The 24,581-nt window shown below is 49.1% G+C and overlaps 1 protein-coding gene across 1 annotated transcript; it reads right to left on the reverse strand.

The window, feature by feature from the left end:
• Positions 1-13: 13 nt before the first annotated feature.
• On the reverse strand, positions 14-23,131 carry PNOC (prepronociceptin). Its single transcript, XM_079140488.1, has 5 exons — positions 22,991-23,131; positions 12,878-13,026; positions 4,841-5,234; positions 1,425-2,126; positions 14-1,048 (listed from the first exon to the last, which is right to left on the reverse strand). Exons 2-4 carry the CDS (start codon positions 13,001-13,003, stop codon positions 2,041-2,043), a joined length of 606 nt encoding a protein of 201 aa, XP_078996614.1. The 5' UTR covers positions 13,004-13,026; positions 22,991-23,131; the 3' UTR covers positions 14-1,048; positions 1,425-2,040.
• Between the last annotated feature and the right edge of the window lie 1,450 nt (positions 23,132-24,581).

The following is a 24,581-nucleotide window of genomic DNA, read 5'->3' on the forward strand; positions in this document are numbered from 1 at the left end:
CGTGGCATTAGATGTCGGAAGGAGAGAGAAGCAGGGGTACTGAACTGTGCGGCTCCCGTGTGGATCATTCCTCCACCACAAGCCCCAGAAAGGCACACTTCTTATGTGTTCCAGGAAGTCCTTTGCCCCTGCTGGGGCTGACCACCCGCTGATTTCCTGTAACCCCTTGCTCTGGTCTGGGTGGCCCCTCCAAATTGCAGGTTGAAATTTAATAGCTAATATCAGGATATTTTGGGGAGGTGGGTCCTTTAAGAGGTAGTTAGGTCCTGACTCCCGGCCTGAGGAATGGACTGTGGCTGTTACCAGGAGTGGGTTAGTGGCTCCAGGAGTGGGCTTCTGTGAATGGTAAGCTCCTCCTGCCTGTCTTGCTTGTCCTTCTGCCATGTTAGGATGCAGCGAAAGGCTGTCACCTGTGTGGCCCCTTGTCTTGGACCTCTCAGCCTCCAGGACTGTAAGTCAAATAAACCCATGTTGTGTACAATGTTCTCTCAGTCTGTGGTAGTTTGCCCTCCATATCCGTGGGTTCTGCATCTGAAGATTCAACCAACTGCAGGCCGAGAATATTAAAAAAAAATTTCATCCATACTGAACATATACAGACTTCTTATTAGTCCCCAAACAATGCAGCGCAGCAACTATTTACATAGCATTTATGTTCTATTAGGCATTATCAGTGGAGAAAATTTGAAGCACATTGGAGGTTTTGTGTAAGTTTTATGCAAATACATTATTTTATATAGGGAACTTGAGCATCCTCAGGTTTTGATATTCCCAGAGTGTCCAGAAACCAATCCCTTGTGGGTACCGAGGGACAACTAATTGTGTCTTGTTACAGGGCCACAAACCAGACTAAGACCTGCTTCCTGCCTTTGAGGATGTTCAACTCATCAATTACTCCAGGAGCTCCATGTTTCCTGATGACTCTGACATCACACACCATGTTTAGTGTAAAGTTGGAGATGAAAGTAGTATTGGCAGGTTTGTCCCCACTCTACCCCTTTCCTTCTGTCCCAATCCATTGATCTTGAACCAGCAGGAGCTGCGTCACCTGGTACTGAAAACTGCCGCTTCTTTGCCTGGCTGCTCCAAGCGGCTCCACAGCCGCTTCTCTTACGGCCCGACCAGCGGGACGAAAGACACGTACACTTCAGAGGTTCATGAAGCAGCTTCCCGTTTATATATAAGCAGTCTCATGCATAAGCAATTGTAACCAGATATGTCCATCCAATCCTGTTAAAGGTCAAGTGATCACTTGCTCAATCATCTGTCCATGTGCTAGGCGGCTGAACTGATTATCATGCAGCCAATTGTAAATGCTTCCTGCCTTTCTCCAGGCATAATCAGGACGCCGTTTGCTCTCTGCCCGTCGCCATCTTTAGATGCATGTGGCGTAACCCTGGGCCCCGGGTTTCGCCCGCCACAACCTGGAACTTGATAAAAATGCAAGATTCCACCTACTCAGAAACTGGGGTGCACCCCGTCAGCCTGGCCCCCCATAGTGCTGATGCACACGGTCTGAGAACCCCTGGCCCTTTGTCTGCCTGCCTGTGCGTTCACACAGCTGTGTGCCTCAGTTCCCACCACGAGCGGCACAGTGCCCCTGGGCTGCTTTTGCCAGCGTGTCTTGCCCTACTTTATAGGATGCAGAACCATGAGCTTCTGCCTGGGCCTCCCAGGACAGGCGGCTCCGAAAGCGCATGTGTAGAGTCTGTGCTTTCTAGCACGTCACTTAAAAACAGAAAACCAGTTATTAACCATTTGCTCAGTAGAAGTTTAATGGAGAAATAGTTGTTTCCAACAATCAGTCAAAAAGAACAGCTCTTTACAAACAAGGTATGGTAGGATGAGCTGAAGCCCCGGACTCGATTTCCTATTCCTCTCACCCGCCCAGGAGGACCAGAGCTGGCCAAGGAGGAAAGATGGGGCCATTCGAATGTAGCTGGAGGAGTTACAAAAATACACTCTGGTGGAGCCTCAGGGCTGTGGCGAGACGTGCCTGGGGAGGGGAGGTGCTGGGGCAAAGCCGCGGGTCTGCGCTGCTCAGCGCCCGGGTGACGAGGGGATCCTGAGTCCCAGCCGGCAGGTCTGGGCCTGGACACATGCTGTTTTGGGGATCACCTGGATGCCTGGGGAGACAGAAATGATGAAAATGGCAAACCTGATGGTTGTCTTGACCCTTGATCCTATTCGCCCCAGTGACCGGAGCCATCAAAACGAGGCCAGGGGAAGCCATTGACCCAATTCCTACCATCGCAGAAAGGTTCCTAACGCTCCCCACACATCGCTCCCCCACCTCCCAGCCCGAGTCCACTGGCAGGACAGATGGCCTCAAGGGAGGTCGGTGGGCTGTGACATGAAAGGCAAAGGGACAAGCCCCCTACCCTGAGACTCCTCTCCTCCCTAGTATGCCTGCTGAATTGTGTCCTCATCCATGGTTTTCTCACAGTACAAGTGCTTTTTAAGCCCCATGTCACTCATGCCTGGCCAGGAATAAATCTGCTGATTTCCACTGTCTAGAAGGGTCAAGTCGAAGGTATAGGGTCAGGGAAAGGGAAGGAAGTCGCTGAGACCAGCTGTGCCCTTTGCACAGGCTGTCTAGGCCAGGCCGTCCCCACTTCCCTAGCACCTCGATTCTCTTTCTGAACAGGCTCTTAATCCCCTCCAGTGCTCAGGAGCCCCCTTCCCACCTAGCCTTCTGAGTGCAGATGGATCCTGGGTGTCTAGAAGTCAAGAACAACTGTGGCCATGGGAGTCAGCTGAGTGGTGGAATCTCTCACACAGGCCAGGCTAGGGTGCGTGTGTGGGTAAAAACAAGGCTCCAGCTGCCTGTTACAGACTCGTAAAAAGTGGCCATAGTGGAACTCAGCAGCTGAAGCACATACAGAATCCAGGCACGGAGAGAGCTGCACACAGAGAAGAGAGAGCCACCAGTAATACCCAAGCAGCTGGCTAACGTTGCCAGAGTTTCCATCCAGGGCTTCACAAAGCGGTGGATGGAAGTCTGTTACCAGCTTTACTTTAGTCCCTCTCAGCTGGAAGGACAAAAGAAAATCAGAAAAATCAATTGCCTGGATAGTTCCTCCCACCCCGCCCCCCAAAAAAATTGATTCCTGCCAATGCAAATCTTAAACTGTCTAGGAAAAGAGAACTGTTATGGTTCAGAATTAGATATGGGCTTTGGTGTCCCTGAAGAGTCACTGTAAAGAACGTCTTTAAGATTTCAAGGAATCCAAACCATGCTACTTCTGATAGATTTACCGTTAGGTTCTGTGTGAATACAGTTTAGAAAGAAACCTAATTCTTGTGCAGGGTTCAGGAGTATGACTTCAAACACAGTGCAGGTCTACTCTGCACCTTGGGAGATTAGTCCTGCTAAACTAAGCGTGCCAACATTCTTCTCACAACTTAATATGTGTGTCTATATTTGGGGATGGGTTGGTTGCAGACAAACTGGTTACCAGCAAAAAGCCATGTGATCTGCCTCTACACCATAGATTAACATATGAATTAATATAACTTGAAGGAAGAGGATTAATGATATGGCTAGTTCTTTTCATTAGGCCAAGTTTCTAGGCTATTTAGGAAGTCCTGTGGGACTTTGTATATGATCATATTCCCTTATACAGATTAAGGCACATGGTTGAGATTTTTCTTAAAATTTCAGAATATTGGGCTGGGGATATAGCTCAGTTGGTAGAGTGCCTGCCTTGCATGCACAAGGCCCTGGGTTCAAACCCCAGCACCACGCACACACAATTCAGAATATGCTGTGCTAGTTTCCAGTGCCTCTCAAAGTTATGTATTGGTTGATGGGCCAAAGAGAGTTAAGTTTGGAATGACTGGGCAATTAATCAGGACTTTGTTGTATGTTTTCTGATATGTATTATATTTACTTATATGAGCATGCCCAGGGTTAAAGCAGAGCAAGAGGAAGAGAGAACAAGGAAGAAAGGAGAGAAACAAAGGTAAACAAAATAAAAATGGTGCCCTGCAAAGAAGCAACATGGAGGAAAGAAGGGGCGTTCATGAGTCCACATTCTAAAGACTAAGAGTTCAGTGTGGGCCAAATTCTCAAGGTCCTGCTTGTTGATGATGCCATTGATCACATTTCCCTGGTGAGGTGATAGGGTGGACAAATTGATTATGGAGGAAAGAAAAGCAGAAAGCATTAACTCCTGGTTCTAAGAAGAAATTCTTGGCAGGGGAAATGAGAAAGTTTAATGGTTTCCATGGAGTCAAGGCAGACACCTTGAGACAGTATCAAGGAAAGGGAGAGACGTAAGCCATCTTTGAAGGTGAAACAGCAACATCCCATCCACAGTAATCAGCCTCTAAATGGCTAAGAGGAGGTTCAGCTATTGGTTTCTAGAGTTAGTCTCTGAGGAAAGGTGAGCTGAATGGTTGCTATGGCAACTGGATAAGAGAATTGGTCCACTTATCTGTCCCCATAGTAACTAAGCTCCTGGAGGGCTATGGAGGAATTAGTTATCTTAACATACTACTATTATCCCCATGGTAACCAGTCTCCAAGTGGGAGTGGTCAGCCTCGAAGAGCAATCTTAGGAAAATCTTTACTCCCTAGAGAAAGGGTGGGTAGGAGGCAGGGAGGTGAACTTCCCTCCAAGTCTCCCAGGAGCTGGAGTCTTTGAGTGGGAGCGTGTGTGTGTGTGTGTGTGTGTGTGTGTGTGTGTGTGGTGCTGATGTGCTTCCAGGCCTGGGGGAGGCTAAGACAGTTGGTGTGTGAGGTCTCTTCTTGCCCCAGCTCATCGGTGCCCAACTCACTCATGGGTTGCAGTGGCCAGTGCAGCTGGGAGGGGCTCCCCTTCCGGCTACACATTACCATTCTGGTGCAGGGTGCGTCGGCGCTGGCTGGACTGCATGCTCAGGACCAGGTACTGCCTCATGAACTCACTGAACCGCTTCTGGTTGGCCAGCTTCCGGGCCGACTTCCGGGCCCCGGTGAAGCCCCCAAATCTCTTCTGCAGCTGCTTCTGTTCTACCTCCCCAGGCTCATCCATGCCGGGCTCTGTCTCTTTCTGTGCTTGGAACAGGCTCCTGACCCGGGGCATTCGCTTCAGGTGCTGCATCTCTGAGGACCTCGGCTGGTAAAGAGTGGCGGCCACGTGCTCTGGGTCAGCAGGGCTGAGATGCCAGGGGCCCTTGGCCATGATCTTGGTGCATGGAGTCCAGAGAGGGCTGGGGAAGGTCTTCTCTTCACACTCGAGAATGCACACCTGCAAAAAAGGGGAGGAAGGGAGAAAGGGAAAAGAAACAGGGACCTCTCTTAGTTCAAGGTGAAGGAGGAGCTGAGTCCCTATGTCATCTCATGCCAATGCAAATGCTTCTGAAGTGTCTATAGAGTTTATTTTCTAAGAACTGTGCAGTAGTTTTATGTACTTTTTTTTTTTTTTTAGGTTCATAGAATTTCAGAGTTGTAAAGAAACAGAACGATTGGGTTCAGCTCCATCATTTTAGCAACAAAGAAATCAGGGATCAGGGGTGAAGTTGACTCACCCCAGGTTGATAGCAAGTTAACACAGAATGAAGGCACCCCAAACAATGCCCTGCTATACCTTTAGTTAGGTTTTTAGAACCAAGCACAGCTGGTGAGCATTGCCCAGAAGGAAGAACTTTATTTCCTTCTCTCACCAGGCTTGGGGAAGATCAGACTGGTTAAAGAAGTCAGGGATGTGAAGAATGTAGTTGAATCTGCTTGTGTATTTTAAGGTCACGTGTAGAGATCAACCCTGGGCTGTTCATTTTCATTCTCCCTCCAGTAGCCATCTCTAGCTGCGCATCATTTACAACAGATGAGGGTCAAGGGCCTTGGGATGGGGCAGGTGGGGCACGTGTGGAAGGTGGGGAAGGGATGCCATCATCAGCTGGAAGCCAAGCAGACCCACCAGCAGCCCTCTGCTGCTGCTCTGCCTCCCCCAAACCACCAGCCTGACCATGATACTGTCCAGCCTTCCTGCCTGGCCCTGACCTTGGCCCACCCTCCTGGCTTCCTGTCTCTGGTTGGGTCTCCTGGAAGCCTCTAGCTCCAACTTTTCTTCCTATTTGGTGTGTTGGCTCCACCCCTAATTCTCCTCTTGTTTCTGGCCTTAGAGGAAAACCCCACTTCAACCTGACCTTGCCATGGTGTGTCAGCAGGCAGCTGCCCAACCCTCAGCTGACCATGGAGCTTGGGTCTGACTCCCAGGGCACCTTCTGGGGCAGAGGTTGCCAACTGACCACCCCGAGTTCATCTCCGTTCTCCATTAGCAACAGAACACTGTTTTCTTCCTGAAGGCAATAGATACGTTTTGAACTTCCCCTGGAGACCCAGGCGACAAGCAGCAAGCATGGAAATGATCAGATGGGGCCTCAGTAAAGCAGAGCTGCCTGGGCTGGGAAGAACACCCCATTTTCCTCCTTCCTCCCCTTCCTCCGGCTTCATGTTTGCAATGTGAACATTTTGGCTGGTTCTCAGTTGTCCTTCTTGAAACCATGAAGCAATTCAGAGGGTGGAGTCATAAGCATGGATGCCCTATGCAGGCAGAGCAGAGAGAGAAGGAGCCTGGGGCTGTCATGCTGACCCTGGACTCACTTCTGTAGGAGGAACCAAGTCTGTCTCATTTAGGCCACTGCTGCCTTAGGTCTTTGATACTAGCAGGTGAATTCAATTCCTATCTGATATTGTCCCCACCTGAGTCTGCCCTTCTGCTTGCTTCCTCTGTCTCTCTCTGAAGGGAACCTTATTCCCCAGTTGACAGACATTTAAACCCTGGACACATCTTCACCTCCCTTGCCCCACCCGCTTCTGCTTAGTAACCCAGGTCTGCCTCTCCTCTCCATTCCCTCTGAGGGCCTGGTGGTTCCCAATCCGATCTCTCCATCTCTATCTTTGCCACTCGAGTCCATTTTAGGCCCCTGGAGAATGTTCTTCCTGAGGAATAACTAATCACAACTTGCTCACAACTGTCTGCTATTTTGTCCATGAAATAGCTCCAGACTCCTGATCAGGGCATTTGAATTCCTCTAGCACCTGGCCCAGCCCCCCTTTTACACCTCACTTCCGATTCCTCCTCATGCACATCCCCCTCAGGTATATGGGCTGCTCCTCGTGCCTGAGACACCTCATGCCTTTAGTCACTGTGCCTCTGATGGAATGACTTCCTTCCATCCATTCTTTGGGACCTAGCCACACTCCAGTCTGATCCTCTACGATACCTTCTTCTAGGTATCATTCCTGGAAGAATTTCTCTTTCCTTCCCCGCGTTCCCACCGAACCTTCATTCTCAATTTTAATGCTTAATATAAATAATTTTAATATCTTCTAAGGCAAAATATAATAAGTGAGGGACCATATCTTACTCATACTGGAGTGCCTTCTATGAGTTTTCACCTTCTAGCAAATAGTAGACTTTCTATTACATTCTACTAAATAGTAGACTTTCTATTACATTCTACTAAATAGTAGACTTTGTATTACATTCTACTAAATAGTAGACTTTCTATTACATTCTACTAAATAGTAGACTTTCTATTACATTCTACTAAATAGTAGACTTTCTAGCTCCTGGAGACATTTTGGTTTGTCATTTTGTGTATGTCTGCTAGTGCCACCTAGAGGCCAAGCGTGCTAGTAAAAATCCTTCAGAGCAGACAATGGTTCCTGTTATGGTCTGGATGTGAGGTGTCCCCTAAAAGCTCATGTGTGAGACAACGCAAGAAGGTTTAAAGGAGAAATGATGGGGTTATGAGACCTTAACCCAAACAGTGAATTAATCCTCTGATAGGGATTAACTGAGTGGTAACGAAGGCAGATGGGGTGTGGCTAGAGGAGGTGGGTACTGGGGGCATGAATTTGGGGTATATAGTGTGTATCTGGAGAGTGGAGTCTCTCTCTGCTTTCTGATCACCATGTGAGCTGCTTGCTGCTGCCACACTCTTCCTCCATAATGTTCTGCCTCACCTCAAGCCCTGAGGAATGGAGCTGGTTGTCTATGAATTGAGACCTTTGAAACTGTGAGCCCCCAAATAAACTTTTCCTCCTCTACGACTGTTCTGTTTGGGTCTTTTAGTCACGGCAGTGAAAAAGCTGACTAAAACAGTTCCCAACAAGTAGACCTCAATGTTAATTGAAAACCCCTGTTCTACAGAGTCCATGGAAAAGCAAGACGTGTGGATAGCACCACAGAAGTGTGGAATTTTGGGGTTGGAATGGACCTTTGGGCCTATTCCTCTCAGAATAGGACCCCAAATGCTTATTGAATTGTGCTGCTCCATCCGTGCACAGACACAGGTGGAAGAGATAAATCTAGATATGACTAGATCTTCTGTGAGCGCCTGGATTTCTAAGCCCAGATGGTGATTAGATTTTGTGTCAATCAGAGAAAATGAAATTTTATGATCAAACCAGATGCCACAGTCCATGTGCAGACTGGACACACTGTTAGTTAAATTAGATGCTAACCAAATCATCTCAATTCTTGATTTAGGAGAAGGTCTGGGGGCAAATATGAGGAATCCAAATTCACAACAGCATTTGTAGCACCAGATGGGCGTATGAGCTTAATGCCTAACTCCATGGTCTGGGGGCCTCACCAGCCTCTTTCCAGAGATGGGTTAATGGCCAATTAAGTGAGCTGGACGCATTTTCGCAGCCCCTGCTGATGACGTTGCTATATTAAGCCAAAGTTTGCATGAGCATCTGGAGTCCCAGACTGGTGCCAAATTGATCTGCAAAGCAGAGCTTGTGAGGAGACAGAGCAAAGGGCCATTTGGATGTCTGGACCAGAGATCAGGCTATAGGCTGGGGGTATAGCTCAGTGGTAGAGCACTTGCCTAGCATGTGTGTGGTCCTTGGTTCCATTCCCAGCATAAAAACAAACAAACAAACAAACAAACAAAAAAAGATTAGGGTAAAAGTGAGAAACAGACATAGGAGCTCTCTGGAGGGAAAAGAGGAAGGTCACAGAGACATCTACCTGCTGCCATGAATGAGACTGCAAACCACTTCTGCCCATGAGATCGATGTTTGCTCTAGGAGGCTTTGCTAGATTATTCCAGGGATAACACTAGCAGGGCAGCTGGTGCACAGCTCAGAAGAAAACCACATAAAGAGCACATCACCTACTAAGGATGTTCATCTGATGAAGAGAGATCCATCAGAGAGTGGTTTGTTTTGCAATAGGGTTTTAAGAAGTTTTAAATATATTTCCCCAGACTGTTTCTGGGGACGGGAGTTAGTTGCATTATTCTTTGTCTCTGAAACAACTCAATGAATCTAGTTTTTTCTTCATGAATTGATGTGATTAGGTAAAAGGCCGAGATGCTGCAATGAGTTTGGGCATGTGAGTCATTTACCAACCAAAATTACAGTCTAACAAAAAGCCAGCCATACTTGGACCATCTACCAGGAATAGAAATAGAAAAATTTCTGATGAAGCCAAAGGTCCAGAGGATCTTAGGAATAGCTCAGAATTTTATAATCTATGGAGAGAGGGTGAGGTAACCCTTGCTGAAATGAGTTCCCTCATCTTTCAGAGTGGACCTCCCCAAGGGTTGCCAGGGTTGGAAAAGAGATGTGATCTCCTATGTTCTTGGCATTTCATTAAACTTAAGAATAGATTAAAAGTGAACACAAACTGGAAACGAAAACAAGAGGGCAGCCAGGTGTGGAGGTGGGCAACAGGCACGCTGAAGCTGTGCCTGTCCCAGCTTGTGACTTCTATTGTTTCATTTTCTGACTTGTTTCAAAGACATAAAGTCATGAGTGATGCCTGGACCCCAAAAGATTTGGGATGCGATGCAGAGATGGAAACACATTCTTTACGGGTCTCTGAGAGATGCAGACATCAGAGCTCTGTAGTGCATGTGCCCAGCAGGGCTAAGTGTCCTAGAATCCTGCTGGACTGTTTACAGAGCAAGTTCTGTGCCACCCGCTGGGTCATGGGCTGGGAAACTCAGATCCATTGACACAGGGAGTTCACCCCTGAGGGTCAGAGCTAAACTGCATGTGCTAGTAACAACCAGAACACACCGAGTTGGGGTTTGGAGCCTAGCACAGCTGGTGAGCATCGCCCAGAAGGAAGAACTTTATTTCCTTCTCTCACCAGGCTTGGGGAAGATCAGACTGGTTAAAGAAGTCAGGGATGTGAAGAATGTAGTTGAATCTGCTTGTGTATTTTAAGGTCACGTGTAGAGATCAACCCTGGGCTGTTCATTTTCATTCTCCCTACGGTAGCCATCTCTAGCTGTGCATCATTTACAACAGATGAGGGTCAAGGGCCTTGGGATGGGGCAGGTGGGGCACGTGTGGAAGGTGGGGAAGGGATGCCATCATCAGCTGGAAGCCAAGCAGACCCACCAGCAGCCCTCTGCTGCTGCTCTGCCTCCCCCAAACCACCAGCCTGACCATGATACTGTCCAGCCTTCCTGCCTGGCCCTGACCTTGGCCCACCCTCCTGGCTTCCTGTCTCTGGTTGGGTCTCCTGGAAGCCTCTAGCTCCAACTTTTCTTCCTATTTGGTGTGTTGGCTCCACCCCTAATTCTCCTCCTCTTGTTTCTGGTCTTCGTCAGAGGAAAACCCCACTTCAACCTGACCACGGTGAGTCAGCACAGTGCTCTCTTCTGAGGTGAAACTTGGTCTGGGCCTTTGAAGTGTGAGCAGGATTTATTAGAGAGGGAGGAGAGGCACATGCCAGATAGCAGGGCAGGAAGGGAAGGCAGGATTTCCTAGGAATGTGGAAAGTGACTGGGAATGTGGGTCTAAGCCTGGAGACAGGTGTCTGGGGGAGCTTTGGGAGTTACCCTCAGCCTGGGGCGACCAGGAGACCAGGGCGTGAGTGGGATCCTAGAGGGAGGGAGGCGCCAAGAAGCAGGCCATCTTGGCGATCCCTTGTGTTTAGTGAGTGGGGAGAGGAACAGGAGAGTCAGAGCAGGAAGGAGGCTGGTGAAGAGGGCAAGAGAGCCTCGAGAGGATGGGAGGGTCCGTGGGCAGGGCTGGTGCTCTAAGGAGAACATGGTGGATGGGAAAGAGGAGGAAGGTGGGTGGGCCACAGGGCTGCTCTTCTGACTGCGTGGTTATTACTGGTCAGAAACAGCCTTGGCCTGGGCCAGAGGGGCCGGTGCTTGTCTGCAGGGCTGCGGCTCCAGCCTCCGTTTCCCGGAGCTGAGCGGGCCCAGGGCTTGTCCAGCAGGGACGCAGCCTGCAGGCTTGCACATTCGCCTCAGGAACAGTAGCTGCTTTTGGTTGTTTTGGAGGGTTTGAAACATGGCAGCTTGAAAGAGGCTTCACCTCAAGGGAAGCTGTAATTGAATTATGCTAGTTTTCATAGGAGAGGAATAACTATCCAGACCAAAATTACAGGAGGTGAGAAATCAGTTTCATGGATAATAACTTAACCTTGGCTTTGCACCTCAAGTTGGAAATTTAAAATATACCAGAGCATGTCAGATCATTGAATGGTCATTGTAGAATTGTCTGCAGGATCAAAAATGGAGGGCCGTGTGCATGTTCACCAGGCAGGGAAAGGTTAAACAAGTTATGCTATATTCACAGAAAGAAAGAACTTTAAATATTGCCTAATGATGTGGAAACGGTATCCTGGTAGACTATAGTAAGTGGGGAAAAAAGTGGGATTCTTTCTCTGACTGCTGGGATTAATGGTGATTTAGATTTCATTTTTTAATACTTCTCCAAATTTGCCAAATTCTCTGAAATAAGGATGCATCATTACACTCATACATTGCTGGAGGGACTGCAAATTGGTACAACCACTCTGGAAAGCAGTATGGAATTTCTTCAGAAAACTTGGAATGGAACTACCAGTTATCCCACTCTTCAGTATATACCCAAAGGACTTGAAATCAGCATATTACAGTGGTGTGGCCACATCAATGTTTATAGCAGCTCAATCCACAGTAGCTAAACTATGGAACCAACCTAGGTGCTCTTCAACGGATGAATTGATAAAGAAAATGTGGTACATATACACAATGGAATATTACTCAGTCATAAAGAAGAATGAGATTATGGCATTTGCTGGTAAATGGATGGAACTGGAGACTATAATGCTAAGAGAAATAAGCCAGTCTCAAAAAACCAAAGGTCAAATGTTCTCTCCATGGTGCTGATGGAAACTCACAATAAGTAGCACTGGAGGGTGGGAGTGAAGAGGGGAGGGGAGAATAGAAGTTCACTGGATTAGACAAAGGGGAATGAAGGGAAGGGAGGGGAGATGGTAATAGGAATGATGGTAGAGTGAATTGGACATAAGTTTTCTGTGTTCACATATGAATACACAACCAGTGTAACTCTACACCATGTACAATCACAAAAATGAGAAATTATACTCCATGTTTGTATGACATGTCAAAATACACTGCTGTCATGTATAACTAAAAAGAATACATGAAAAAATTTATAGAGAATGCATCATTTTAATACTGGGAACAGTAGGGCAGCACGAGCAGGTGTGTGTGTGTGTGTGTGTTGTACTAGGGATGGAACCCAGGGTCTTGCACATGCTAGGCAAGCACTCTACCACTGAGCTATACCCATAACTTGTTATACTTTTTGAAGCAGGGTCTTGCTAAGTTGCTCAGGCTGGCCTTGAGCTTGCAATCCTCCTGCCTCAGCCTCCACAGTAGCTGTGATTATGGGTGTGTGCCATGACCCACAGCAATCGTTAGGTCTTTGTCTGAAGGTGTTAGAGTGGAAAAGTCACAGGGTTCCTGGCTGGAAGATGCCCATATCTGTTTCTTCCTGGTCACATGATACTGGTCAAGTTCTATGAGCTCTGGGAGAGGCTTGGGTTTCTCACCCAGGGCCAGCGGATGGGAGGAGATGGAGAGGGAGGAGGGAGGCGCCTCCACCTCCTGGACCTACCTCCAGGTTGAAGCCGTCCAGAGCTGGGCGGAGCTTCTCCCGGCAGGTGAGACAGTCCCTGGGGCAGCTACTGAACACACTGGAGAGGAGGCTGAGAAGCAGGAGGTCACACAGCATGATTTTCATGGTGCAGGAGAAGGAAGCAGCTGCTGAAACACAGGCGGGGGTGTGGCAGTTAGTAGAGCCGCTGGGGAGGCCAGCGGGCCAGGGCTGGGCATCCTAACTCGGGGGATGCAGGAAAGTCATTCCCAGTGGGAATACTGCCAGGGGTCTGCGATTCATCTTCCAAGAGGGAGCAGACTGTCAGGGCTGCGAGTGTCTGGTCCTGTCACCCAGGACTAAGACTTGGGCCCAGGCTGGGGTCTGGGTTCCTGAGGAGAGTGGCCCCTGATGCCTCCACTCAGCTGGCCCCGATGCCGTTCTGGGTGGCTTTGGCTGTGGGGCGGTGGAGACAGCTTTCCAGGGAGCTAAAGGCCTGGCCTTGCAGCTGACCAGCTTGTGACCTTGATCAACCTCTCCGAGCCTCTGTTTCCGCTCCTGTGAAAGGGGAGCAGGGGCATCTGCTTGCCGCAGGGCTGTTAGGAACACGGAGTGAGACCTGCAGGGGCTTTTACAGAGTGCTCTGCAAGAGTGACAGAAAGCTGAGATTTGCTGAGGACTCAAGCACTTCCAGTCGTCCTCCCCAGCGCCCCTGGCTTGGCCCAAGTGCTCATGCCTGAAATTTCTCTTCTAGGGAGCTTCCTCATTTCCTCGTCAGTTGCTGCTGCCCAAGGTGAGCTCCAGTAACGATCGGAATGTTTGTGTCTCTCAAATTCCTACGTTGAAAACCCAACCCCCCAGGTGATGGCATGGAAGGCGGGGTCTCGGGGGTTACGTGGGGGGCTCTAGTGAACGGGATTAGTGCGCTTATGAAAGGGAACCGGGAGAGCTCAGTAGGCCCACACGCCACTTGAGGACAGGGCAAGAGGGTGCCATCTGTGAATTAGGACACGAGTCTCACTGGACACGAACCTGCTGGCATCGTGAGCTTAGAATTTTCAAACTTCTAGAACTATGAGAAATAAATTTCTCTTGTCGATAAGGCATTTTGTCATAGCAGCCAGAACAGACCAAGAGAGTGGGCCTCCTGAGCACAAGGCTATGATGTCACCTTGCCATTCCACACCAAGCACAGGGCCTGGCATATGGAATTATTTATGGAAAAATGAACAAAGAAACTATTCTAAAACGGTTGCTCCGATGATTAGTTAATGGGAATTGACAGTCTTCATGCAGGACTGTCTGCAAGACGTGTGGAGTTTCTCCTGTCCCTCTTTATGTCTTTTCCTTGGATCAAACTTCTTGAATCGGAAAGCTACTTCCTTGGACTACATCGTTTTGGGTCCCCGTTGAACCACCTTTTTTTGGGAAGCTTTATGGAAAGAGGAATGAGGGAACGTTCAGGAAAGAAAAACATTCTTGAGGCCACAAGGATGTATATATTTGTCAAAAACCATCAAATTGAATATTTAGATTCTGTGCATTTCATTGTATGTAAATTTTCCTTTAATAAAGAGTATGTTATAGAAAAACAAAAATTATTGCCTTTATTGCTTTTTCATCAGACTATTTGAAGAAAACGTATGTGGTCCTCCTACTCAAATGCATCTGCAGACCAGCTGGATCTTGTTAGAAATGCAGAATCTCAGGCCCCACCCCATGGCCATTAAACCAGAATCTGTGTTTTCATCAAGATTCTCAGGTGAAGCATATGCACAACAAAGTTTAAGAAGTGATATGAAGGATGAGAAAGATGTGAAATGGAACCAATCGGAGGGAGAGAAGGGGGACCTGCAGATGACCCAGTGGTCATGCTGGGAGACCACCTGGCTCTTGTGCATCCTGGAAGCATTTCAGACCGAGAGGCTATCAGGGCATTCAGTGAAGGTTTGTGAAGTCAATGTGTTGACATTTGACGTGGGTTTTGAAGAAGAATGTGCCAGGAGGGCATCCAGGAGACGCAGGAAGCAGCATTTCCACAGGTAGCAGGGAGTCAGGATCAGAAGGTGGGTGGTAAGCAGATGTGGGTACTGGGTCCCTCCCACACTCCCAAGACAGGTCCCTTTTGAACAGAACGGGGTCCAGATGGAACAGGTCTTGCTTGCCTTCCACTTTATCCTTGGGGTGATGGGATGTCTTGGGCTAGCAACAGTGAACACAAACATCTATATCCATGAACGTATCTCAAATGCAGTTTTTCCCTCTCCATCCCAAGGGCTGATGGCTTAGTTGAGATTTATTACCTTATTTTTACAATAACCTTCTAATCAGGTCATCTAATGATCTGGCCTCTCTCCAAGTCATCTCCAAATCTGATGATGTCACTTCGTACTTAATTCTATAATGCCCGTGGCCTCCAGGAGGAATTCCAAGGACTCAGTTGAGTACTGGCTCTGTGCCTCGCTGTCTGTCAATCACCCTTGCATTGTGCCTCATCCCTGTGGATACAGTTTCAACTACACCAGGCTCCTGCTGTCTTTGTCACTTGGCACTAGCTGATCTGATCCCTCTGCCCGGAATCTACTTCTTTTTCATGCCTCGAATGCTTCCCTCTGGGAAGCCATCTCTGATCTCTATCAGTCTCTTCTGCTGCTATGGCATCTCAAAGCAGCATATCACAGCAGGAGCAAACGGGTCTCAGGCTCCACATCTGCCACATGGGCACACTAGACTAATGCTGAGAGTCATATGTGCATTGTTTGATCCATTCATTTTAGGAATTCAGACTAGGTTCTGTATCTTGCCAACTCTACTTAGCCTCTCAGTTCCTCATTTGTAAAATGGATAACTCCAGTACCTACCTCATAGGACCAGTAGTGGGTTTGTGTTCGTAAGCAGTTAAAATAGCACCTGGCACACGACAAATTCTTTACAGAAGAGACAGCCACAGGAAGTGCTCCAGAATATTACTATGTCTCTCAGCAGTCTATGACGTAACCTTGGACTTATTTATCTATTTCCCCACTGAACTAGGACTTCCTGGAAGGCAGAAATTCTGTCCTAGGATTCTCTGTATTTCCAGCACCCAGCACAGGGCACAGACTTAGGAGGTGCTCAAAGTTTCACCAATGAGAATGACGGACCTTGGGAGTCCACTTCCTTCCCTTCAGCAAACGGAGAGCTGGAGAATGTCTGGGAGCAGCTGCTTCATCAGGGGACCGTGGTGCTCATGGCACAGGGCGGCCAGGACTCGCACCACCCTCTAAGTACCTATTAGGAAAATGTCGAGTTGAACAAGGCGAGGTGGGAATTAGTTTTGTTGCAGAGCAAGGCAAGAGGCCATCGTAAGCTGGAAGTCCAGTGCATGTCTGGCCACTAGGCATGGCTGGGATAGCAGTCCGTGCAGGGTCTGTGCAGGAGACCAGCTCTTCTTCTGAGATGAAAATGTGTCTCAGGTTCCAAATGGCCACTCTGTGATACAACTCTTTTAGAATGCAAGCCAGTCTTAGATTGAGGACTACTGAGTCTTTCTTTTGCTTGAGAATTACCTGTGTGTTTCTTATTCTACTCATCTCTCTAGTCAGGAGACGGGTTGGCAGAATTGTCAGAATGCTGTGGCTGTGCCCGCTTTAGCCACATGATGGCAGTGGCTGTATGTCACAGAGGAAAGGGAAGCCAGGAGGGACGGCCGATTGCCTTTCCTTCCCCTCACGAGATTGCGATGCATAATGTGCGCCTAAGCTGAGCTGATAAGCGGTGACAGATGTTAATGAAATGCTTTCCTGCTGAGGGTTTTCATGAACCTCATTAACTCAGGCGACTTGCACGTTCAGGAAGTGCTGGGTGGCTCAGCTGATACTCGTTATCTCAAATTCTGGGTAAATGGGATTTAGTGGGGAGGAGAAGAAAGGAGGCGAAGTCTCCTATCAGCATGGCTTATTTGATAGCCTGATTGGCTGTAAGACGTGAGGCCCCTTCCATTGGCTTGTTGGCTTTATCCCCTGGGCTTTGGCCAGGAGCCCCTTGCAGGTCTGTGACCCACTCTCCTCCAGTGCCCGGTCTCCTCTCTGTTCCACCCTCACTTTGAACATGTGGCCCCACCCATTATTCAGAAACCATCCGCTCCATATTATCCATTCTCTACAATTCAAAAATCCAGGACGTGGATGAGACAGCACAGTCCCCAGGCACAGGTGGCTCATAGCCTTTACATGGGGACATTCTTGTATCTTTGCTCCCACAACATGGAGCACAGTTGTGTGCTCCATTAGGTCAGATTTTGAACTTTGAAAACTTGGCAGGAGTTTTCAATTTTTAAGAACCCTAACCGCATCTTTAGGCTGGTGTGCCAGCTCTGTACATACAATGAAGTCATTTGAAGTAAAGGTGAGTGGTTAGACTTTGTATGACTTCAGACAAGTTATTCACCTCCAAGAGTCTTAGTCTTCTCAACTGCAAGACGGGGATAATGAGTTTTTTTTTTTTTTCACATGTTACCCAGCGACAGTGACCATCAGTAGATACAATTTACCTGAGTGTGTTTGAATTTTACATGGCTTGTATTTCATCTCTGAGTCAAACTCAGATAACCATTCAGTGTGCACTACTAAATAATCAGGCCATTTTGTATTGAATAAAGCAATAGTTAATTACCTCTTATTTAGATAATGACACCTCATAAATTTGATTGTGTATTACCGTTTATAAGGATAAAATACTACTATGGTTTAGCCTTAACCTACGCACACGTACTCTGGCTTCCAAGGGCAATATAATTAGTTGCTTTTCTTTTCTGTTGGAGGCTTACATGTGCAGCTCTAGCTGATGCTAAACCCTGAAAATTGTTTCACAACCTCTGCAGAAGTCTGTGATTTGGGGACTCCTGGTGGAGAAGGGAAGAGGGGAAGAAGGAGCCCTTGATCCTCAAAGTGTGTCTCCTTGCTCTTCATCAACTACATGCATAGGATTCTGTTCTTCATGGATGGTGGATGATTTTCATACGCACATGCAGACCTGTGATCTGGGTTAACTTTACCCCCTTCCTGTGATACGCATCGTTCATAGAGGTTAAGCAGCTTGTCTGAGATCACCCGGTTAGTAAATAGCAGAGCCAGGAATTAAACGCGGGTATTTTGACTCCAAATTGTGTTTTTGCTCAACCATTAACTGCATGCTCTGTTTCTGCTTTGGGGAGGGGATTGATTCTGGTGGAATCTCATTGGAATGGAATCTGTTTGTATTTATCAGAAATCCCATGACTTACATTTAGAGCATTGTGTGCCGGGCCTGGGGCTGGCTCATTGCTTCATTAGCATTCACCCTATGGGGTAGGTACTACTATCCCCATTTTACAGTTGAGGAGACTGAGTTTTGAAGAGGAGACAGAACTCTAAGTGGTAGGTGGGGCTTACACCCATTGGATCCCCAGGCTCCTGCTCTGCCGCCCCCCGACCCCTGCTTGTCTTCATGACTGAACTCATTCTAAGGACCTGCTCTGGTCCTGAACTCTGGGCTCGCCTTGTCTGATTACAGCCTCTTCATTGGTCCCTCTCCTCAGTTCCTAGAAGGGTCTTTCATTCCCTCCATCCGCGCAGCCCTGGGCGGAAGCTGGGTCTTCTTGTGCTCTGGCTCTTGGGCCACAGCAGACAGGCCCCCAACCCAGGGTGTGGCATGTTCCCCAGTTATTACTGAGGGTGGCTTCTCCAGTTTCTTTTCCTCCTCTGATGGGTACACTTTTAAAAAGGTCCCTCTTCTCTAAATTTCCACCTGGAAAGAGGGGAGTGGTACAGAGTGGGTGGTGGGCACTAGGGCAAGGATGCCAGGCGGGGATCCATGACTGAGAAAGAGCCCCGTATGTGGAGACAGGGTCCTGGGTTCTAGACACAGCCCTGTCACTGCGCGTGGGACTCAGGCAAGGCTCTTCCTGTCTCTGAGCTCAGTTTTTCCTTCTGTAAAAGAGGCATTTGCACTTGTTGAGTCTCTGAATGGCCAGATATTTGACCTATCCTGGTAAGGGAAGTGAGGAGGAAAGAGGGAAGGGGCAGAAGAGACCAGGTCTCCACAGGGTGGCAGGGGATGAGGGTTTCAGGAAGGGCCGCAGGGGCCAGAGGGCGCGCGCCTGCATGGCTGCCACAGGAGGAAGGGAGCACCCTTAACTTTCATCTTCCTGGTTCTGGCAAATGCACCCACATAGACCGTTAAGATAATCTAAATGGACTTTTAAAAAGCTTTTATTTACTCTTATAAAAATCACTGAATGTTCTTTTTTGAAAAAATTGGGAAATATTGAATCTAGAACAATCTTCAAACTTTAAATTTTTACCTCTAACAAGCAGTTTGTTTAAAAAAAAAAAAAACCCTTTTAACTGACAAAATAATTGCACATATTTATGGGGTGCATTGTGACATTTCAATACATGTATGCAACCTGTGATGGGTCAGATCAGGATAATTGCCAGATCTGTCACCTCAAACATTTATCACTCTTAGGTGTTGGGAACATTCAAAGTCCTCTCTCCTAGCTATTTTGAAATGGATAATTAATAATCGCTATCAACTGCAGTGACCCCACCGTAGCAATCAGTTTCTAGCTCCCATTCCCAATTTATTTATTCACAAATTATATACATCGTAAAATTCATGAAAGTGCAAATTCCAAAAGGAAAGATCAAATAAAATAAGTCTCCATTTCTGGAAGCCCAGTAGGTAGCGGGCAGGTGTGACCCTTTGGAGACGGCTGGCCTAGCTCGTTTGCGTTTTGTGACAGTGACTGAGTTGGGGCTGGCCGAGGACTCCACCAGCTGCATGTTCCCGGCATGGCACTGTGCGGCTCCTCTCGGGAACTCCACGCACGTTGAGTTGAATGAATGAAAAGATGAATGGGGGTGGGGGTTGGGGATGATCGCCGCACCAGTGTGAGCAGAGGGGGCTTGGCACTGAACCTCTGCAGGAAGCAGAGTCCTGCTGTGGTGGCCAGGCCAGTTACACACGTCACCAGCCCGGCCAGCCCTGGAGAGCCGTGAGCCTGTGCTTCTGCAATGCCGAAGCAGCTGCCAGGGTTTTGAAACATCACAGGATCACAGAAAGTCAAGGAGAGTGATTGCACACTACTGAGGGAGCTGCGTGGAATGTGGGTTCCCCGCTCCAGAAAAATCGATATGCCCCAATCCTCACAGCCAGTTTGTGGGTTAGAAGGAAATCTTTATAGATAGTGGGAACAACGATAGCCATTAAATAAAAGTGTTTGAAAAATCCAGTTTGCCTGATGAGCCCCAGCAATTCAAGCTGCTACAAGCTATTTGACATGATGGATGACTCCTGTTTTCTGAGAAGGGGCCAGATCTTTCCTAGGATTCCTGAGGAGCAGCTAAGCCCAGACTCAGAACACACAAGACTCAAAGGCCCCTCACAGGCTCTGGGGCTGTGGGGCTGGGAGTGAAGAACCACTGAACGGTGTCAGTGCAAGTGTAGAGGGCTCATCCGAACCTCACCTCCCTGCCACGTACGCCATTAGCATGACACAGGCATGCAGAGCAGTTTAGCTCACTGCCTGGTGCAGAGTAGGTCTCAAGAAATAGTAATTTCTTTGCCCTCCTTCTATGCTCTTGTCCTGGCTGCTGCCTTCCTCTTTAAAGCCCTTGATTCATGCAAATTCCATCCCTTCCCAACCCAATTTTCACACCTGTCATCCCAGTCACTTGGAGGCTGCCATAGGAGGACTGCAAGTTTGAGGCCAGCGTCTGCAACTTCGTGAAACCCTGAGAAACTTAGGGAGACCCTGTCTCAGAATAAAAGTAAAAAAGGGCCAGAGATGAGACTCGGTGTTAAAGCACCTCTGGGTTCAATCCCTGGCACAAAAGAAAAGAAAAATCCTCAGAGGAAGCATCCTTCCCCGACCTCCCCCGGACTTGCGCTCTGGACCTTGCAGTCGGGGCTAATTGCATCCAGCCCCACATTGTCCTCTAATTGTTTGGGGTGTGTTTGTGTTGTGTCCACACTATTAGTTCATAAGCACCCCTGACTGTAAAGGGGACGTGTGACGGAGCCAAGACTGCTGCACTCAGCCCTGTCTCTGCCATGGGCTGAATGAATCATTGAACCTCTCAGCTTGTTTCCTCAACTGCAAACTCTGAGCTAATGACACTGCCTCCCAGAGCTGGTGCTGGGATAATGGGTGTGAAAGCGCCTAAATCATTGCACAGTGTCAAGTGCTGTTATTATCACCTCTGTTGAATCTCCAGGGCCCCAGTGCCTCCCCTGCCTGGTGGGATGTAGCTGATAAATACCTGATTGATTGAAGATGGAATCGCTTGGTGACAGCTCCTGTCTCAGGCTCCTGGGAGCTCCAGTCTGAGCCTAATCCTGCTATTACTTCCTTCATTGGCAATGCAAAACCTCCTGCATTTTCTAAGAACCTTCAGCTGATAAAGCAAGGGCTAGTGCCCCTTGGATAACTGGACTGCACCCCAGGCTGAACCACAGTGCCCTGGATAGGCGGCACCAGGCTGCACAAGGAAAGCCGAAGCTGCTGCTTTTACTAAGTGGGATTCGGGTAGTTGCCCCTGCAGAAGACTCGGTGAGCCCAAGGAACTGGAGTCCTTTCTGATAAAGGTATCATGGCATTGGTAGAAGCTTGTAAAATACCTCCGTGCCAGACTTCATAAATGGGAGAAAAAAGGGTGCATGCGGCAGCCACCCACAGGCAGGGAAAGAGAGGTGTTTGCTTTGGGAGATTTTGATAAGAAGCCAGGCAGTTACTTTTTTCTCTCTGTGTTGAAAACTCTGGTTTGGGCTTGCTGGCAAATGCTGTGCAAAGCTCATCTTTTGTTAGTCTGCCGAACAATGTTATTGGTTATAATTGGGGCAATTATGGGCTGCTTGAGGAAGCTAAACGCAGATGTTGAAGCCCAGGATCAGAGTATCCAAGTCCAAAGCAGCTTGCTCTAAATAGCCCCTTCCCCGAATCATCCTGCCTTACTTGAAATTCCCCCAGAACTTGCCCATGTTCCCAGTGAGACAGGGGAGGAGGGGACTGGAAAGGGAGGGGACGGAGACACGCAGGGGAGATGCACAAAGAGAGGAGGAGAAGGAGGGGGCTGAGCGAAAGCAACCAGAGTCCCTACGTTGCCACTTGTGAATGGAGTATTCCATGCGCCCTGGGCAGAGACCTGGGCAGCAGGGGCACAGTGCCGAGAAAGGAGGGAGACCTGGAGATGGTGCAGGGTCTGGAGATCAAGGTCACGCCCGCAGAGAGCCTCTGTGGAATTCACCCACAGCCCTGGCTTTCGGCAGTGTATACAGGTGGCGCACACCCTGCAGGTCTGGCTCTTCCCCACGTCATTTGTGATGACTTCTATTTAGGGTGGAAGGCAGAAGGGTTCCCTTCAGATTAAGAACTCGAGACCAAATGGCATTAAGTTCAGTGGTACCTCTGGAGCAGCCCGAACATGTCAGGAAAGCAACGAGAAAAAGCCACAGCAAGAACCCTGGCACGGGTACCAGGGGCTTCCTGGGGGCTGCCCCCCAGACAAGCGCCCTCCAAGTGCCGCTCCCCACCTGACCTCATTCCTGCAGCCACCTCTCCTCAACAGAGAGCAGCCACCAAGTCAGGGCCACAACTGGGGAAGCAAAACTTTTCCTCATTTGCAAGTTCAGCTTTCTTCTGCATCTCTCCGTGAGATCAGAAAACCCTCCGCCCTCCCCCTTCCTCACCCTCTGAGCCCTGAAAATAAGATGAATGAAGAAATACTCTCAGGAGAGGCCAGCAGCGGCCACACTGGACAAAGGACAGGGGCGGAGGAGCCAACCGGGCTGCCCTGTTCTCCGAGGCTCCCGCCATTGGTCACGGCTGGGGCTGGGGGCCGCATGCAGTCGCCTACCTGAGAGCTGTCAGTGGCAGGTCTCCCTCGGATGCGAGGCTCGGTTCCTCTGTGGCAGCCACACCAGCATATATATCCTCCCCCCACGCACAGCCCTCCCCTTCCCTGCCCACCTCGATGACACATGCACACGCTGACCCCCTGCATCAACCAGACAGCACAACCTTCCATCCTCCCGGCTGCCCCCTCCCCCCCTGCTCTGCAGGCAGACCTGACCTGCCAGCCCCCCACCCAGGCAGGCTCCAGCCTGCTTCACCTGGGCTCGGTGCAGCCGGGATCCCACGGCTGCCTTCCCGTTGCTTCCAGAGGCACTGCGAGGACTGACGGGGAGCTCTGGCAAGTCAGTCAGAGAGAAAGACTCCTGGCGACAGCGATGAGGCAGACCCCAAATCCTGGAGTCTCCTTGAGCAACCTTTTGCCTGAGGAGTGGTGAAGAGGCAGCAGGCAGAGGGAGGAAGAGCTCACGCAGGCTCCCACCGGCTCACAGGAGCCAGGGCTGAGCTAAGCCAAGCCCCCTCCTAATGTCATGGCCCTACAGGCGGCAAGGGCCAGGCCAGTCGAGGAGGTGTCTCCACCTGCGGTGGCCAAGTCAGGAGGCATTTCCACAGGTGCCCACAGCATGGCGCAGTGCAAAACGCTGAGCTGAGGCTCAGACGGAGGATCTGAAATTCTGGCTCTCCCTTCGGAGCAGGTCCTCCTGTTTGCCCACCTCAGGTCCTCCTCTGTGAAATGGGTGCCAGGCCTCTTGAACAGCAGTGAGTGGAACAAGGAGGCCCTTAACAAACCTAGTGCTGCGCTCTCCCCCGCCCGCCGCCTTTCCACACTAACTAGTACCCGGAGTCTAGAAGCCTCTCCCAGTGGGTCACAAGGGACTTGTCTAGCTGCTGCTGCACCTTCGGGTGTAGGGGCCTGGAGGCTGTTGGAGACGTCCTGCCCCGGGCTGCAGAGCCTCCTTTTCTGCTGTGGCTTGGGCGGGGAGGTGGGCTGCAGGAAGGCAGCTCCCAGGCGGCCAGGTCTGCAGTGCTCAGATCCTGAGGCAGGCCTGGACACTCTGACTTCCCTTGTCCTGAGTGACTTACTCTGTGACCTCGTCCTTGGCTTTTCCAGGAGGATCTAATCTATTCCAGAACCCCAGGGCTTGCCTAGCCTGGGTGGTCTAGGGAGTGCAAGCGTTTACTTGAGGGCAAGTTCCACTCTTTCACAGACCTGGGTAGAGGAGGATTAGGGGTAGAATTTGCCCTGACCACTTCTTTTTAGAGTGATGGAAATGCTCTGGAATTAGATTGTGCTGGTGTTTGTACAATGGATACTAAAGCCCTCCTACTTTAAATGGTGAACTTGATGTTATGGGAATTATATCTCAATAAAAAGAAAACAGAAGAAAGAAATCACTGCCCCATCAGGAACCACAGTCCTGAGACTACATCCCCCTCCCATTGTGCTCCCAGCAGAAGGGCCCAGGAGGCAGCGCACTGGCGACTTCTCATGTAGCTGTCTGTTGCCCAGATGCCACCCTCCTCCCCTGCACATCAAGGTCACCACTATGAACCTTTTTGGAAACCAGCATGTTCTCTGCATGGCATGGTTGTTTTGCATGTTCATGTATTGGGGGGTTCAAAATCTGGAATCTGATTTCGCACATGCCTTGGCAGATTGTGCTGGTTGCCTACTGAATACCCATTTCCTGGCTCTTCTTTACTAACCACTACCCTTGATTTTATTCTAGGTGGCAATATGCTCAGTTGAAAGACTAGCTACATTTTCCCGCTTTCTATGCAGCTAAAAGTAGCTGATGGGAATCAAATAATTAGTCCTTGGATGGGGCTTCTAGGAAAGTTCTTTTAAAG

This window comes from Sciurus vulgaris, assembly GCF_902686455.1.
Source record: "Sciurus vulgaris genome assembly, chromosome: 5".
Taxonomy (NCBI): Eukaryota; Metazoa; Chordata; class Mammalia; order Rodentia; family Sciuridae; genus Sciurus; species Sciurus vulgaris.

Excerpts from the sequence above, each read along its gene's own strand:
- PNOC (XM_079140488.1), bottom strand. The coding sequence starts at position 13,003 with ATGAAAATCATGCTGTGTGACCTCCTGCTTCTCAGCCTCCTCTCCAGT. Across the intron at positions 5,235-12,877 it reads TGGACGGCTTCAACCTGGAG|GTGTGCATTCTCGAGTGTGA; the intron begins GTAGGTCCAGGA and ends CCTTTTTTGCAG. Across the intron at positions 2,127-4,840 it reads ACGCACCCTGCACCAGAATG|GCATCCAGGTGATCCCCAAA; the intron begins GTAATGTGTAGC and ends CTGTCTCCCCAG.